The sequence below is a fragment of the Schistosoma haematobium genome, chromosome 4, assembly GCF_000699445.3.
Source record: "Schistosoma haematobium chromosome 4, whole genome shotgun sequence".
NCBI lineage: Eukaryota > Metazoa > Platyhelminthes > Trematoda > Strigeidida > Schistosomatidae > Schistosoma > Schistosoma haematobium.
The window spans coordinates 8,691,751-8,708,237 of record NC_067199.1 but is presented as its reverse complement, the minus strand read 5'-3'; the positions used below and the strand labels follow the sequence as shown (position 1 = coordinate 8,708,237).

The following is a 16,487-nucleotide window of genomic DNA, read 5'->3' as shown; positions in this document are numbered from 1 at the left end:
AATATGAAGTTAATCTATTTCTTTGACATATTAGCTTTGTTTTCTGTAATTTGATTTAATCCAGTCAACGTCATAAACAATATGTATGCGAATTTATGTTAATAAATCTGTTTACTCAGCTTAGCAAATCTCGTAAATGGGCACATATACTACAGTGATTCACTGGTCTAATGTTATTGCAATTGATGTGAAATTAATTACTTCATATTAATTTAATAACTGGTTGCTATTTCTTTCAGCATGTATCTCATACTGTAACAAGAAAAAACATATGATGTAATAGATAGTATCATTTTGTATTATTATATTTGTTATTGTTAGTTAAAACCATAGTCAAAACCCTTGATTAATGAAAGTTCTGATGATTGCTAAACACTTTAGTATTTTCAGTGGTTGAGATCATGAGTCAATTGAAGCTAGAACATCATGAAAAATCTGGAAGCGCTGGACGGCTAACTCGTTCTATTTTGAGACTCCTCATCAGTATGCATCCACAACCCCACCTCACAGGATTCGAACCCGGGAAATATCAGTCTCGAGCGCTAGCGTTTAACCACCAGACCACTGAGCCGGTCGGCATCCAAAGGTGTTAATGTCTAACTTCAACTAATCCACGAAATTGAGAGACACGTCCATCATTGTCTTTAGTGAGTTACTATCCCACAATTGTACGAAACGGCCGTCCAGTGTCTCCAGGTTTTCCATGGTGCTCGAGCTTCAATCGACTCATGATCTCAACTATAGAGAAATGTCTCAATATCGAAATTAAGATAATATATACAAATCTGAAAGTAAGAACAATACAACTATTCCCTGTGAAAAAAAGAAAGAATTTTGCAGTCTAAAATTAAATAATACAAGGCTTGTTTAAAATACTATTACTAAGTGTTAAGTCCTATCATCTATTCATTTTAACCCACGATATGAATTGTTCCGTAGTCTTTTCAGAAAAAAAGGAAACATGTTTATCAGAAATGTAGTCGTTGCCTCGATGGTCTGCTGTCATATGTTGATTAAGATAATATTAAAAATGTCCTGTACTTATTCTTTTCTCGTTAGTTATAGTACTGAATGAATAACACAATGAATCTTACTTACTTACGCCTGCTACTCCTAATGGAGCATAGGCCGCCAACCAGCATTCTCCAACCCACTCTGTCCTGGGACTTCTTTTCTAATCCCATCCAATTCTTGTTCATTTTTCTCATGTCTATCTCCATTTCTCGGCGTAACGTGTTCTTTGGTCTTCCTCTCCTCCTTTGGCCTTCAGGACTCCATGTGAAGGCTTGTCTTGTGACACAGTTGGGTGATTTCCTCAATGTGTGTCCTATCCTCTTCCAGCGCTTCTTCCTAATTTCTTCCTTCACTGGGATCTGGTTTGTCCTTTCCCACAGTTGGTTGTTGCTAATAGTGTCCGGCCAACGGATCCGAAGTATTTTGCGTAGACGACTGTTAATAAACACCTGTATTTTCTGGATGATGGCTTTCGTAGTTCTCCAGATTTCCGCCACATACAGTAGAAGCGGCTTGACATTTGTATTGAAAATCCTGACCTTGATGTTGGTTGACAGTTGCTTTGAGTTCCAGATGTTCTTCAGTTGTAAATATGCTGCTCTTGCTTTACCGATCCGCGCCTTCACACCTGCATCAGACCCACCATTTTCATCAATGATGCTGTCCAGATATGTAAAGGTTTTTACATCTTCCAAATCTTCTCCGTCAGTTGTGATTGGATTGTTGCATGCTGTGTTGTATCGGAGAATCTTGCTTTACTCATTGTGTATATTGAGAATAACTGCTGCTGAGGCTGCTGCTACACTGTTCGTCTTCTCCTTCATTTGTTGTTGCGTTTGGGATAGAAGGGCCAGATCATCTGCGAAGTCCAGATCGTCCAACTGCATCTTAGTTGTCCATTGCATCCCGTGTTTCCCTTCAGATGTTGATGTTTTCATGATCCAGTCGATCACCAGGAGAAAGAGAAAGGGTGTGAGTAAGTAACCTTGCCTGACACCGGTCTTTACTCCGAACACAATGAATCTGATCTAACTTTATTATGATTGATTAGTAAACTTATTAATTAGATTATCGTTTATTAAAAATATTATTTTTCTATTGACGTTAACAATAAGATGATTCCATTATGTATTTTTTTCTTCAAATGATGAATGCAGATAACAACAATGATAATAATTTCGTCATATTCTAAAGTTGTCACATTTATGTTCATCGTGCTACGATTGTAACGCTTGAAGCATCATTCCGCGATTAGTCTCTTTGTAATATTTAGTTAATCTAACGATGATATGCGGTGAAATGTGCTGATAATTTTGTCCGATTTAAAGAACATATTTGTCAGTAAAAAAAAGGTACATGAAAGAATGCCAGGTACGTAAAATACGATATTTTATGTGCAGATTAGCAATGACTCATTGTAATGTGTGTGTGTGTGTGTGTGTGTAAACATCAGCATGTTTCACAACCAAACTATGTAAAATCAACAAATCATGTACCACATAAGCGATGAAGAATAACATAACAATTTAGGATAATTTGTGGTTGAAAATTTCTCTCAGTCAAATGTCATTTAGCTTTATCAAAACTATTGCCTCTGTTCAAATTCATCTCAATCAATGTTTTCTGAATAAAATCAGTAAAGAGATTTTAATAAAAGGAATATAATTTTCATTAAAAACAAAGACTTCAACAAAAGCTTAGTTACATTAATGACAGGCATTGTTATCCCGAATATTTATTATCTGTAAGAAGAGTTTGACATTTTATTGTTGTATTTTTCAATCGATATTTCAGACAGCCACCTATTAACAAAAGATACTATGATTAGCTTTGAAAATTGGAGTCAAGTCATAACAAAGAATACAGAAATAAAGGGAAGGAAACGATTTATTTGTATGAAAATGTATGTTGTGTAGACTATGTGAAAAGCTGTCAGAATTCGAACGATTCAATTATGTAACTGATAATGGAAGACCAAAGAACACATTACTCCGAGAAATGGAGATAGACATGAGAAAGATGAACAAGAATTGGATAGAACAAGAAAAGAAGGCCCAGGACAGATTGGAATGGAGAATGCTGGTCAGTGGCCTATGCTCCATTAGGAGTAACAGGCGTACGTAAGTAAGTAAGTAAGTAACTACGAACGTTTTGATACTTTCATTCATATACAAGGAGAGTAAAACTTATAAGTATTGTCAATATATAAGAACGATTAAGGATGAAATCCGTATATTTAAACATATGGTTTGGAGTAACGTAATTTTTTTATATAAAGTTACTTAAGATTTATTGTTTAGGGATCTCCTACGTTATTCGTTCAAGAGTGCTTGTAGAAACAATTTCAATACGCAAGTAGTTTATCACATTATAAACAAGTCTGAGAGCAGTTTTTTTAAGAAGCAAACTATCTACCTGATAATTAGTTTCAACCACTGTGTTGTTTTTTAATACGAAATTAATATTAGTGAATTTGCAAAAGAGGCTTCTACATCACTTGCGTTTCTAAATATGATGAGATCTCATTACCAGTATTACTGCATTAATAAATAGGTGTTCCTATTGTAGGTTATTAGATTAATCTTCGTTGATAACTATACTCCAATCCAAGTAAGAGAATGTATTATACAATCTCTCAAATTAATGCAGCCCTAAGTAGTACAATGACTTCTAATAATTATTCAAAAGAAGAGTGATGTGACAGATCGAACTCACCAGTCTGATGCATCAATCATTGTGAAGATGTATTTATCACTCTTAAAAGGTAAATGATATTGAAATTGTGCCATCATAATCGCTTATCTCACATATAAACTTATAATTCTTAATGAGGAACGAAACAAATATTTTATTTTCGTAACCTGTACGAACGTATTCATATGAAATAATCAATGTGAAAACAAGTGCTCATGAAAACCGAGTAGAATATGCAGGAGCTTAAATTTCCTGGCTGATGATTTTATGTATCCTAATGTACATGTATCCCGAGAAAATTGTCTCAACAGTGGCTATTGTGACTAAATCGAAGATTCCCAATTCGACATGTACATATACTAATAAATATACGCAATACAGTTTTTAATGTCAATAACACGGGTCCGTGAATTATTGAGTAATGCGTTAGGGTTTTTAAGCAACGAGTACTTAGTCAGAGTCTCAATGTGAATACCAACATTTGGATGCAAGTACTCAGTTGACGAGTCTGAAGTATGATGACACGCGCGCCGTGAATACAGCTGTTAGATATATATTTAATACATTAATCGGTGAAATAAGTGACTAAATAATAAATACATCATCAGATAGACTAGAAATCATAGAAAACACGTAATCCGTATTCGACATTGTTTGTAAGATGAAATCTAATCAATCAAAAAGTTCACGCACACATCCTTGTAATTTGGCATCGTTAGATATACACAATTAAGCCGAATTCGATACATCACTTTGTAAATTTTAACTCTCATTCTTTAATCACAATTACTCTATAATACGCAAAGGTCATAACCAGATTAATTGAAGGGCATATACTAAGGTTTATTGAAGCCTTAGCCATACAAAAATTTAACACCCATTTTTATATTCAAAAACAGTTTGTTCTCACCTTAAACCTACCCTGATAATATTAATCTGTTAGCCAGAGTGATGAGTTTTCATATAGTTTTTCATATTATTTACCTTATTGTCTTTGTCTTCTCTTACCCTCCATTTCTAGTCTAGTTGACTTTTGATTGTTATGTATAACTGCTCTTAACAAGTATTAGTCTGATCAAATTGTTCGAAATATATTGTGTTAATATATCACATGGTTCTAATAATCTTCATCTTCTTATTAAACTATCCAAATGTATCAAAGGGGCTAATTGCTTTAAATTGAAAAATAACCAGAATTCCTGAATACCATACCCTTATTTGACATGAAAACAATGAGAATAACTCTAGTACCATGTCACATTATCTTAATATAAATTATATATATATACAAATATATTCCAGCAGCATTGACTCTAATCATTCATTCGGGTACTTGTCTTTTTAAGTCATCAATTGATCAATAATGATTCTCATTTATATTGACCTTCATTTGATCTACTTAAAACATATCAACAAAATCTCTCATCTTCTAGTTGAATCCTTAACTTTTAATCCATAATAATAATATCTAAAGACTTTTAACTAATTTGATGATTCAACTACGAACTACATTCTATAATTTCTACTCATTATACACATTCATATACTAACTTACATAACCTGTTCATTACATTAATTATCTCATCTACATATATATGTACCTTAGTGAAACATTAAAATAAAATGTAACCGATGAAAAGAGAATTTGATTTCCCAAGAGATTTATTGTATTTGATTTATTATATTGAATTATATTGTTTAATAATATAAACTTTATATTTACATGATTTATTATCATTTACTATGTGTACATTTGGTTTGTTAACACAAACATTCAGTTAAAACCATCATTCATTATGAACACTAAGTATCCATTAAAGTATCTAGTTCGATTATTCATTTAGAGATAATGAAACATATTTACAACAGTATATAGAATATAAAATGAAGTAGTGGTTTAGTAACAACGACAACAACAACAAACGAACAAACAACATTGTAACTTATCTATTCATACATGTCACTAACTAATTAACTAACTAACTATTAGTGATTAGAATATTACTTTTTTCAATAAATAAATCAACATTACTAGTAAACAAAACATGAATTGGTATCTGAATGAAATAGAAATTTCATTTTCTCTGGGGTATTTATTTTAAGCTATTTAAATTGCTTTGGTCTTTTTTTTTTTATAAATGTTTAGCATATTCATTAATAAAAGAATCAGTTATGAATTCATTTGATGTCGTTTACATGTATCTTTCTATGGTTGTTTAGGACTGTAATTGATCAGTCTGTTATAGGCATATGTTCATCCTGTGCGGACTGTTTCCATATTGTCTTAATTCACAAGCATTATAAGCAAAGATAGAAAGTGGCTAACAGTGGAATCCAGGACATGTAGTTTATCCTACTTAAGACTTGTCTGCTGGATGTACCTGCATCCAGCTTGTGACTGTTTGAACTCCGAAGGTAAGTGGATAACGTGATAGTGTTTGAAGCGAACGGTACTGGGTTTGAGTCCCAGTGTGAACACCAACTGTGAGATGAGGGTATATCCAGCTGACGAGTCTCAAATAGGACGAAATGCGCATTCTGGATTCCACTGTTAGCCATTTTCCATCTTTGCTTATAAGTCAGCTATGAGTTTGTTAATCTACATTTAAGTGCGGTTATATTAATATTCAGAAGCGTTAAATGAAGTGAAAATTTAACTAAGTTTTGATTTAGGACTTCGAAAGAAGAATCTTGAGAATTTTACCCGAAATAAAGAAACTGCAAAAATTCAATTGAAATTATGATTCAATCAATTACTAATGGAAATTTTACTATGCAATACTGATTTTGACACTGCGGTAAGGTTATTCGGTCTTCACTTAGTGGACTGTAGGTTCGAATTCTGCATAATATATCATAATTTCTACAGATAAACTATATTAATAACCTAAACATTAAGTATGTTGTTCAGAGCAGAGAAAATAAACATGTGCTTATTATATAAATTTAATGAAAAGAACTTCAGTTATTCGGAAATTGAAATTATGCAGTTAAACCTAACAAACTGGTGACTTCTCAATGAGTAGAAAAATTAGATTTTCTAACGTTTCGTCATTTAGTGTAAGCCACTTCTTCAGAGAATAAATAACCAAATCAAGATTAATCCAAGTTTGGGATATTATAAATATATTACTTATTTATAAAAATCTACCCAATGCTCAATTGATTCGAAATTATCAAGTCAAACCTTGGTAATGATACGTACAAACTGGTGATTGTTTTTAGTTACTGAAAAGCACTTAACTTAGTTATATATAAACCAATTATCAATGAGAATAGTTATATGCTGCAATTATACTTTTCCATGGTACTTGAATGTTGTAAAAGGCTTTGTATACTGTATATTGTATAATACGACAATGTCATTATGAATATTTTGGACAACTAGACTCAATACTAGACTCATGAGACACAGTTTTCGAAGTCTTTCTTGAAGAGGTCATCAAGAAGGTATATCACTTTCTGGATAATAAAGTTGAATATAGATTTTCCAAATATTTACTTAATTAAGTGAATCATATTTAGCAGTTCCACATAACAAACTGAATTTTATCTTCCGAAATAAAAAAAAAATTTAGGAGACATTATGTAACAGCAATGATAATTAATCATAAAACTATGATGGCTAACAATCTTGCATTCATATTGTTGATAACCTATTGAAAGATGTACAATTTCAATTTGTTTCTATGGCATCTTTATTAATGACATTTAAACTATTTATTTTTTAGAAGATCCTTATGAGTTGAAAATGCAATTGTAGTTAGCTTGTTTATTTAGCTTTTCCAATGGTTGAGATCATGAATCAATTGAAGATAGACCACCATAGAAAACTTGGAAGCAATGGACGGCCGTTTCGTCCTATTATGGGACTCCTCAGCAGTGCACGTCCACGAGATTCGAAATCGGTTTTTATTGTTACTTAACATTGCAAAGATGATCTAAGTAATTATAACAAACAACAAATGATCAAACTTTGTTTTAAATAATTTTTCTTTCATGAATTCCCATCACCGAAAGAAGTTGAATTCTCGGGAATTTATTTTATTATCAGGTAAATACGAATTTATAACATCAAAAGACATCAAATTCCATTGAATTGGATGTGACTTAAAGAAGTTCTTTAGTTTTTTGCTAAGATTTATGTTTATAACATAAGATATGATATTTTTCGTCCTTTCGCAGTTTGATATTTCTCTACTTTAAAGAAACAATAAATTTATCTGGACAGGCAACAGATTTTTTTCTCTGAATAAACAATACATTTCGTTCTTTTTTAATATCCTTGAATAGTTTTGTTTACAAAGCTTCATTTAGACATTTCTATTCACTATTTAAAATGTAGATTCTATTCTGTCAACTGAAATATCTATTCCAAATTATCTGTATCTATATTCATAATGAGAATCATTGAGTAGTAGTCACTGAGTAACGATCAATACCATCTTTACCTAGTCCGAGTGTTAATCGAATTCGGTTGATCAATTTACAGTTTGATCACTTGTTCAACGAGTTTTCATCAGCTAGAAACTAATATTTTGTGTTTCTAGTCTATTGCTGCCAACCAAACAGTGCACACAATGTCTAGACACTTGTACTATTGATCATATTGGAATTTGATTTTATCAGCACTAGACGAGTCTAACAATGCTTACCATTAAATAATCAATCAGTTTTACAGATGATGAGTTTTTGACTACATCCAACTATCAAAATCTACTTCAACTGACTGGTTATATTTTTAAAAAAAGAAACGTCAAGAAGTCAAGCTAACAGTTAACTAAAATAATTACCGAACAATCAATATTTCATATCAGAAAGGGTTTTGTGGGTATTATAGTAATTTCAATAGATGAGATCATGAGTCATTTGAAGCTAGACAACCATGGAAAACCTGTAAACACTTGACAGCCATCCCGTCCTATGGTGGGACTCCTTAGTAGTGCACATTTACGATCCCGCCTCTTGAACCCTGGACATATCAGTCTTGCGGGCGATCGCTTAACTACTAAACCACTGAGCTGGCCGGCACCCAACAGTGGTAATGTCTAATCTAATTTCTGTTTTTGCTGGCTTTCTTAATGTAAAGTTTTATTTCTTCAAATATTGTACTAAGATCATCTGGATACCAAGATTTAATCAATCTTTCTAATAAAAAAACATGATCATGAATAAATGATATTACACAATAGTATTATATTACTTACTTGTGTAAATGCATATCCTTTTGGTTCCTTATAAGATAAAAAAATTTTAGTTCTATTTAAATTTGTTGAATTTGGAAAAATAAAACGTGGTGAATTATCATTTTGATCTAAGATTTGTATACGTATTTGAATAGTTTCAGATAATTTTGGTATCCCTTTATCTTGTGCATGTACAATCAATATAATCATTGGTGTTAACATAGAATAATTTGTTTTATTAGTTAATTGTGATAATCTTTTATAATCATGATTGACATATTCAAATGTTTCATAAATGGATAAAGCTTTAGATATATAATTAGTACTTTTTGTAATAAGATTTTCACGATCTATTACAGATTCTATATATAATTTAACTTCATATGATGTTTCATTTGTTGTCAAGGCATTATAATAATTTCTATGTAATAGATATGAATTCAATCTAAATTTTGATATGGATTCAATGTATTTCCTTTGTCGTAGACCAGATGAAAGTAAAAGACCTCTTGAATTAAATCTTAACTGTTCAATATCATTAAGTATATTCAAATTATTACTTAGAGGTGTTAAATACATATTAGGTCGTTCAATATTCTCTTCAATATAAATGTCTAATTCAGCATTTTTACCTAAATCTTTATCTGTAACATAAAATGTACCAATTAATTGTCCAATTGCATTATTTTCTTTAATATTAAATTGTAAATAAGGTTGAGAATAAACAGGTGAATTATCATTATAATCTAAAACTTTTACATGAATTAAAATCTTAATAGTTCTTATTGGTTCACCATAATCGGAACAGATAATAGTTACGGTGAATTCATTTAATTTTTCACGATCTAAATTTCCTAAAGTACTTACAGTACCTGAATTTGAATCAATTGTGATAATATTTAAAAGAAAAGTTGGAGTTTCATGGTCAAGACTAAAACGTAATTTAGCATTTTGACCTTCATCTTTATCAGTGGCATGAATAGTTATAATTTCAAAGTTTGATTTACTTCTTTCTGGATCGGAATCTTCAATAATTTCAACATTGTAAACATTCTGTTCACAAATTGGATCATGATCATTGATATCAATAATTTTTATACGTTGTGTAAGGGTGGTTGTTAGCGAAGGAATTCCACCATCATGACATAAAATAGTAAACTCTATGACATCATTTTCTTCTCTGTCTATTCGCTTTTCCATTGTTATTTTATATTTATGATTGGAGCTTGTCAAACCTAGGTGAACACCTTCAATGTTGATAGGAATTAGACGTAGCACACCTGACATAGTTTGATTAATTATTTTACAATTAACAAAAGCATTAGTTCCTGTATCTCCATCTGAAACTTCCACAATTCCTATATCTTGCCCAGGTGGTGATTCTTCGATTATTTCCAAATCTTTTGAACCAGTAGGAGATAGGACTCGAACACGAGGAAAATGATCATTTACATCTATTACATTTACAATAATCTGTGTTACCGATAATTCTGAAATAATTTGAGATTTTAAATGTCCTAATGTGGTATTTTCAGGATTTTTGGCAAATACTTTCAAAACATGTTGCGGTTTTTGTCGATAATCTAGACGATTACGTAATCTTATTTCACCGGTATCCGAATCAATATAGAAAAATTTATCCTCATCCATATCATCTGTGTATGAACTGAAACTATAAATAATCCTGCCATTTTCATGTTCATCCTCATCAATGGCTTTCAATTTTAAAATTATTTGATCTATTGGTGTATCTTCACTTACATTTACAATATACATAGATTGTTCAAATATTGGCATATGATCATTACAATCTTCTACAAGTATGGTTACATTCAGATAACATTGATGATCACCTGATAAGTGACCATCATCGGCTACAATTTGAAAGGAATAACTTTGTTGTTTTTCATAATCTAACTTTTGAATTAATTCTAATTCTAAATATATATTAAATATTGTAACATTGTTCGATAATGAAAGACTATGTAATTTAAAGTAATTTAATATATTTTGATTATTATTTATTATATTCGAATCATTCTTGATCCAAATACGATCTGGTTTCACAGAATTCCCATTGATCATATCATCTGGATCATATGGTATATTCAATGTAAAACGTGTATCATTAATTAATGAATCTTCACGGATTTTAATGATTTGTTGATTGGATGGAATAAATTGACAACCATTATCATTGATATCTTTCAATTCAATAATAACATCAAAGATAGTTATTAATTTATTACTAACAGGCGGTTTATATTTTATATGATTTGATATATTTATTAATGGTGTTGTATTTAAACAATTCACACTAAAATATAATTCACATTTAGTTAATATCGGATAATTGATTATTGATTGTTTCATTGATTGTTCATAGAATTTTTGTTCTTTATTTAATTGGTTATTTATAAGACATAATTTTTCTCTATCTAATCTATATAGATTACTTATATCACCAGTATATTCATCAACATGAAATAATTTAGAAGAATCATCATGATTAGATAGTTTAACAAAACGTAAATTATTTAAACTACCATTTACATGATTCAATAAATTTCCAATAAAGGTATTAATTTTTAATTCTTCATGAATATGAAATCGTATAATCCGTGTATCATTCAATGTTATACAACATATAATTAATATAAATTGTAATTGTTGATGAATTATATATACCAATTCCATTCAAAGAACCAAATATTTAACATAACGTATATTACAATACAATTAAAACTATACAAATCATATTAGATAAGATATTCTATGTAATTAAAATTCATTATTCAATGGATATGGAAGAATTTAATAGTGAAAAAAAAATTGATAACCAACTTTTAATGAAAACTATTTTGTTTCGTTTTTTTTTTAAATTTTTATTTTACTTCATCAATGATGTGATCGTGAAGAATTTCTGATGATTGTCATTTATTTAGTTGAAATGAATTTGATTGGTTCATTTATTTTTATCCAATCATTTCCCTTTAAATTTGTTGTTGTTGGTGGTGTTGTTGCTTATTCACTTAGAAACAGTCAGTATAACCATAATTTCTTTTATTATGTTATTTAAAATAATCAAAAGGATTAATTTCTATTTATTAAGGAAGAGATAAATTTGAAATGTTTTTTTTTATTCCGGGTTAATTGATTTGAATTCTCTATAGTTTTCTATGAATTAATATTAGTGTTCTATTGAAATAAGCTTTGAAAATATGAATTCACTATACATAGATCATTAAATTGAGGTAGCGACAAAACAAAAGGGCTCTAATTTTCGGTTGATGTTAGATTTCAAAAAAATAATAATGATAATAAATTTGTCCACTCAAATGACTCGTTTTATTGTATTGAAGAAAGTATGTAAAGTATGTAAACATAACTTTAGAAAAAGAATTATTTGTCTACTGTTGAAACTTATCTTCGAAATTGAATTTGAGATCAAGGTTTTTAATAAATTTAAGAATTATGTATGAATGAATGAGCTATTCGGTTAGTCTGTTGTTGAGATGAAATATAAGAGTACATGAATGAAAAAATAATTCAGAATTTGATCTGTGTTGAGAGGCTGAATGATGATACTTCAAAGTTGAAAGGAAAAAGTTATCAATAGACTGATATTCCGGGTCCTTTTTTCAATAATTAGGTATCGAGTAATGAATTCTTTTTAACATAACAACATTGTTTGAGGCGTATAAAAAATGGCAGAGAAAACAAATATATATTTGTATTCACGATTAGTTTAATAACGAGTTTCACCCATAAAAGTAAAACATTATTAAGAAACTACAACTTCAACTATAAAGATTTGTTGCTGAGGATTCTAGCTGATTAATAATCTTGTATTCTACTGCTGACAACTGTCTAACAATTGCTAAAATTTGTCGTTAAATAACACAATCCAAATACTCTGCTCAGGATGCACAATTTATACAAGATACTGGTCATCTACAGTCATTAAATTCAACAACAGACGTCTAATTGAACAGACTTAATTGAAAACATGTCACCTTATAAGAGATATGTGGATATCTCAGTTGTCTGTGAAACAAAGAAGGATATGAACGGTTTATTGCACAAACTTAACACTCTCCAAAACCACATTAGTCTCTCATACGAAGAGGAGAATAACGGCCAGTTTCCCTTCCTATACATACTTTTTTAAGTAGACGAGAAGATGGTTCAATCAAACGATCCATTTATAGAGAACTAACGCGGACAAGCCAATATTTTGACGATTATAGTTATTGCCCTGTGCAATGTAAACGTGGTTTGATAAGTTGTCTGTTTAACAGGCTTGATCGTATTTGCAAAAATAACTCTATTGATGGTGATGTTAGGTTTTTGAACAAACATTAATAGAAAATGTCTAGTCCCTGAATTCATAAATTGATGCAAAGATCATGGTACAGGGAGACCTACTATAGCCTTGGTAGAAAAAAAGCCTGCCTACATCATCTTACCATTTAGAGGTGATTCAAACAGCGTTTTATTGAACCAAAGGCTTAAAGCAGTCATTAATTAGACGTATCACACAGTAAAGGCTATTATCGAGGAAAGAATAAGGTGCATGCTTCATCGAAAACCTAGATGTCATGAAAACGATTGGGCCACATCCTACTGTGTTTATCAATTTCAAAGTGTGTGGCCACACAACGTGATCTCAAAATTAGGGTGTGCGAACATGTAATTAAATGGTTGCAGAAACATAAACTCAGACGACCCAAAAGAGTAGAGTATAAGTATCCATCATCCTCTATTGTCAAACACATAGTTCAAACAGATCATAAGATGGATCTTAACCCGGTTTTTGTTGTGGTGTACAAAAGCGCAAAAGAGCGTATTCTAAGGTTTATTGAAGCCTTGGTCATATGAAAATTCAAACCCTCCTTGTGTATTCAAAAACAGTTTGTTTTTACCCTAAACCTACGCTGATAATATTAGCTTATTATCCAGAGTAATGAGGTTTAAAATTGTTTTCATATTATTTCCTTATTATCCTTGTCTCCTCTTACCATCCATTTCTAGTCTAGTTGACCTACTATTTTTATACATGAATGTTCTTAACAAGTGTCTGTGTGATCAGATTGTTCGAAATGTAATGCACTAATATATCAAATAGTTTTGATAATCATCGTCTTCATATTACACTATCGAAATTTCACAAATAAAATAAAAACCTATACTCGTAAACTAAGTGATCTCATTAGCTTAGCGAATAAGGCGTAGGATGTTTGGAGAGGTGAACAGATGGATAAGTGGACCACACATGGTTTATTTTACTCAATATTGACTGTATGACACAAATCGTTTAATTGATTTGAGTCTAACAGATGTTTTCTAAAGAGATTGTAAATTTCGCTCTGTACGAATTATTGGAATGTTTTAAACATATACCTTATATGTTGTTTTTCATTTAGTTAGCACACACATTTTTTCCTTAATTTGGTCAAACACGAAATGTCCATTATGTTAATTTCAATAGTGTTTTCAACTTTTTTACCTAAATTTATGAAAAGCTAAGTGGCAAAATTTTGAATAATTGGAGTGTAATTGTTTTTCCCTAAACAGTATTTTGAAGACTTGAAAGTTGCCATTTGACAAATAACAATCAAATTAGCCCTTCAGTCATATAGTTGAGTCTTTTCAACAATTCATGTCTAAATATTTTCAAGTCTGTTGAATTTTTCATGCACGAAGCTCACAGTAGGCGATGTTGTCTATTTGTGACACGTTTACAAACATTAACACAAGTTGATTCTAAACTATAATCTGTCTAATAATACGTATTAGTCTTCTAGGTCATTGTTTGACGTTTACACACTTATAATGTACTAAAACATGTCTTTTGTTGGGATAAACTAAATTAGGACAAAGTCACTTAACGAATGAGGTTAATGTTGTTAATCGTGATGCCAATATTTAGCCTTTTCACAAGACATTACGATATAAATAGCCATTAGTTGAGTAAGATTTGATGAAATTTTACGGGTTATTAGGCAACTTTGGTCTGTGATTTGTGGAAGAATCAATCAGTCAGAAAATATATCTGTGTACAGATGACGAAACGACTTCAGTGAGAGGAATACTGATAAACATGAAGCTCTAGGTAGCTATTACATCCTATCTTTTCTAAAAAATAATTATATACGCATATAGAGAGAAATAGTGATGAAGAAATTTCCTTTACATTTGATCGAATAGTTTCACAGTATTTGGGCACCGAGTTGATGTGAGACATTAAAGAAGAAGAGTGTATTTGTAAGATCTCAGCGAATGAATTTGAAGTAATTCCTTAAAAAAAACTTGGACCAGATTACTAGGCAAAACGTTGGATTTACTTCGAATTCATTCTCTGAGATTTTATAAATAAGTCATATCGAATTATTTAAAAAGGAGAAAAAACAACAACATTATTTTCTGATTATTCATCTAAGTTTTACATAAATGAATTGATGTGTAGACGAGAATGATAATGATTGTTCGTTTGCTTGATCCGACTTGTAGATAGTCTGACAAGTGTTAGATGAGTTATTTATTCTCCTATCCTTATAATTATTAACTCCGCCTGGAGCCACTCTGGAGGCTACTGCCGGTTCCAAGTCCAGGTAAAGGAGGAGGGTTGGACATGGTGTTAGCGAGCCCATTTCGTAGAAAATTAACTCACTAAAGACACGCTTACCAAAAAAGTAACTCAAACCATTTAAACTCTACCCTGGAAGTTAGTTCTTTATTTAGAAACGTTATAACTCCTCATGGTGAAAACCGAGTTCCTTAGGAAGTCACGAGGCTGATGCCTCAGAGCAAACATTAATTTAGTAAATTGAATGCTCGTACAATGTGTGACCGGGAGATTTTCCCAAACGGCTACGGAATTGTTTATTATTATTGATTGTTGATGGTTGTTGGGTTGTGTCGGCTTGTTGTTGGTTTTTGGTGCGGGAATATATTTACATTCTAATCGGGCTAATCACGTGTCGTTGATCTGGATCCTGTAGAATGAACACTGGGAAGGAATCGAGTGTAGATATTCCTCTAAGGTAAATTAACGTCCATTCGTATATACAAAGAAAATCGAGCATTATAACATGAATACAGTTCACTTTAAAATTTAGTAACGATACAGTAATAGATAATGTTTATCGCCGAAATTAAATTACTGTCCATAAGCCAACTGAAACAGTAATATATACGTATATCTATATCCTGTTGATTAAATTTGATTACTCAGCTTTAATAACAAACAAGTAAATACAACATATTATAAACCATTATAAATTTCATATTTGTTATTTAGACATTTAATGAGAGAAACCTATAAAAGTTTGATCATAGAAAATCCTATAACAAGGTGAAACTAATTCAGTTTGATCTGAATTAAATTTATTAAATAATCAGTAAATAAAATTTTCTGGTGACATTAAATGTGACAGAAATCATTAGTGGGACTTTAATTGGCGGTGGCTCAATTTTATGGATTAGTTGAAGTTAGACATTAACACCGTTGGATGCCGATCAGCATAGTGGTCTAGAGGTTAAGCGTTCGCGCGCGAGACCGATAGATCCTGGGTTAGAATCCTGTGTGGC

The 16,487-nt window shown here is 31.0% G+C and overlaps 1 protein-coding gene across 1 annotated transcript in view; it reads right to left on the bottom strand.

Annotated features, from left to right (window-relative positions):
* MS3_00007317 (uncharacterized protein) overlaps positions 1-12,256 on the bottom strand; it is a 32,376-nt gene extending 20,120 nt beyond the window's left edge. The window contains exon 1 of the mRNA XM_035730112.2: positions 8,916-12,256. Within this exon, the coding sequence (XP_035589279.1) occupies positions 8,916-11,591 (2,676 nt within the window). The 5' untranslated portion in view covers positions 11,592-12,256. The remainder of the gene's footprint in view (positions 1-8,915) is intronic.
* Between the last annotated feature and the right edge of the window lie 4,231 nt (positions 12,257-16,487).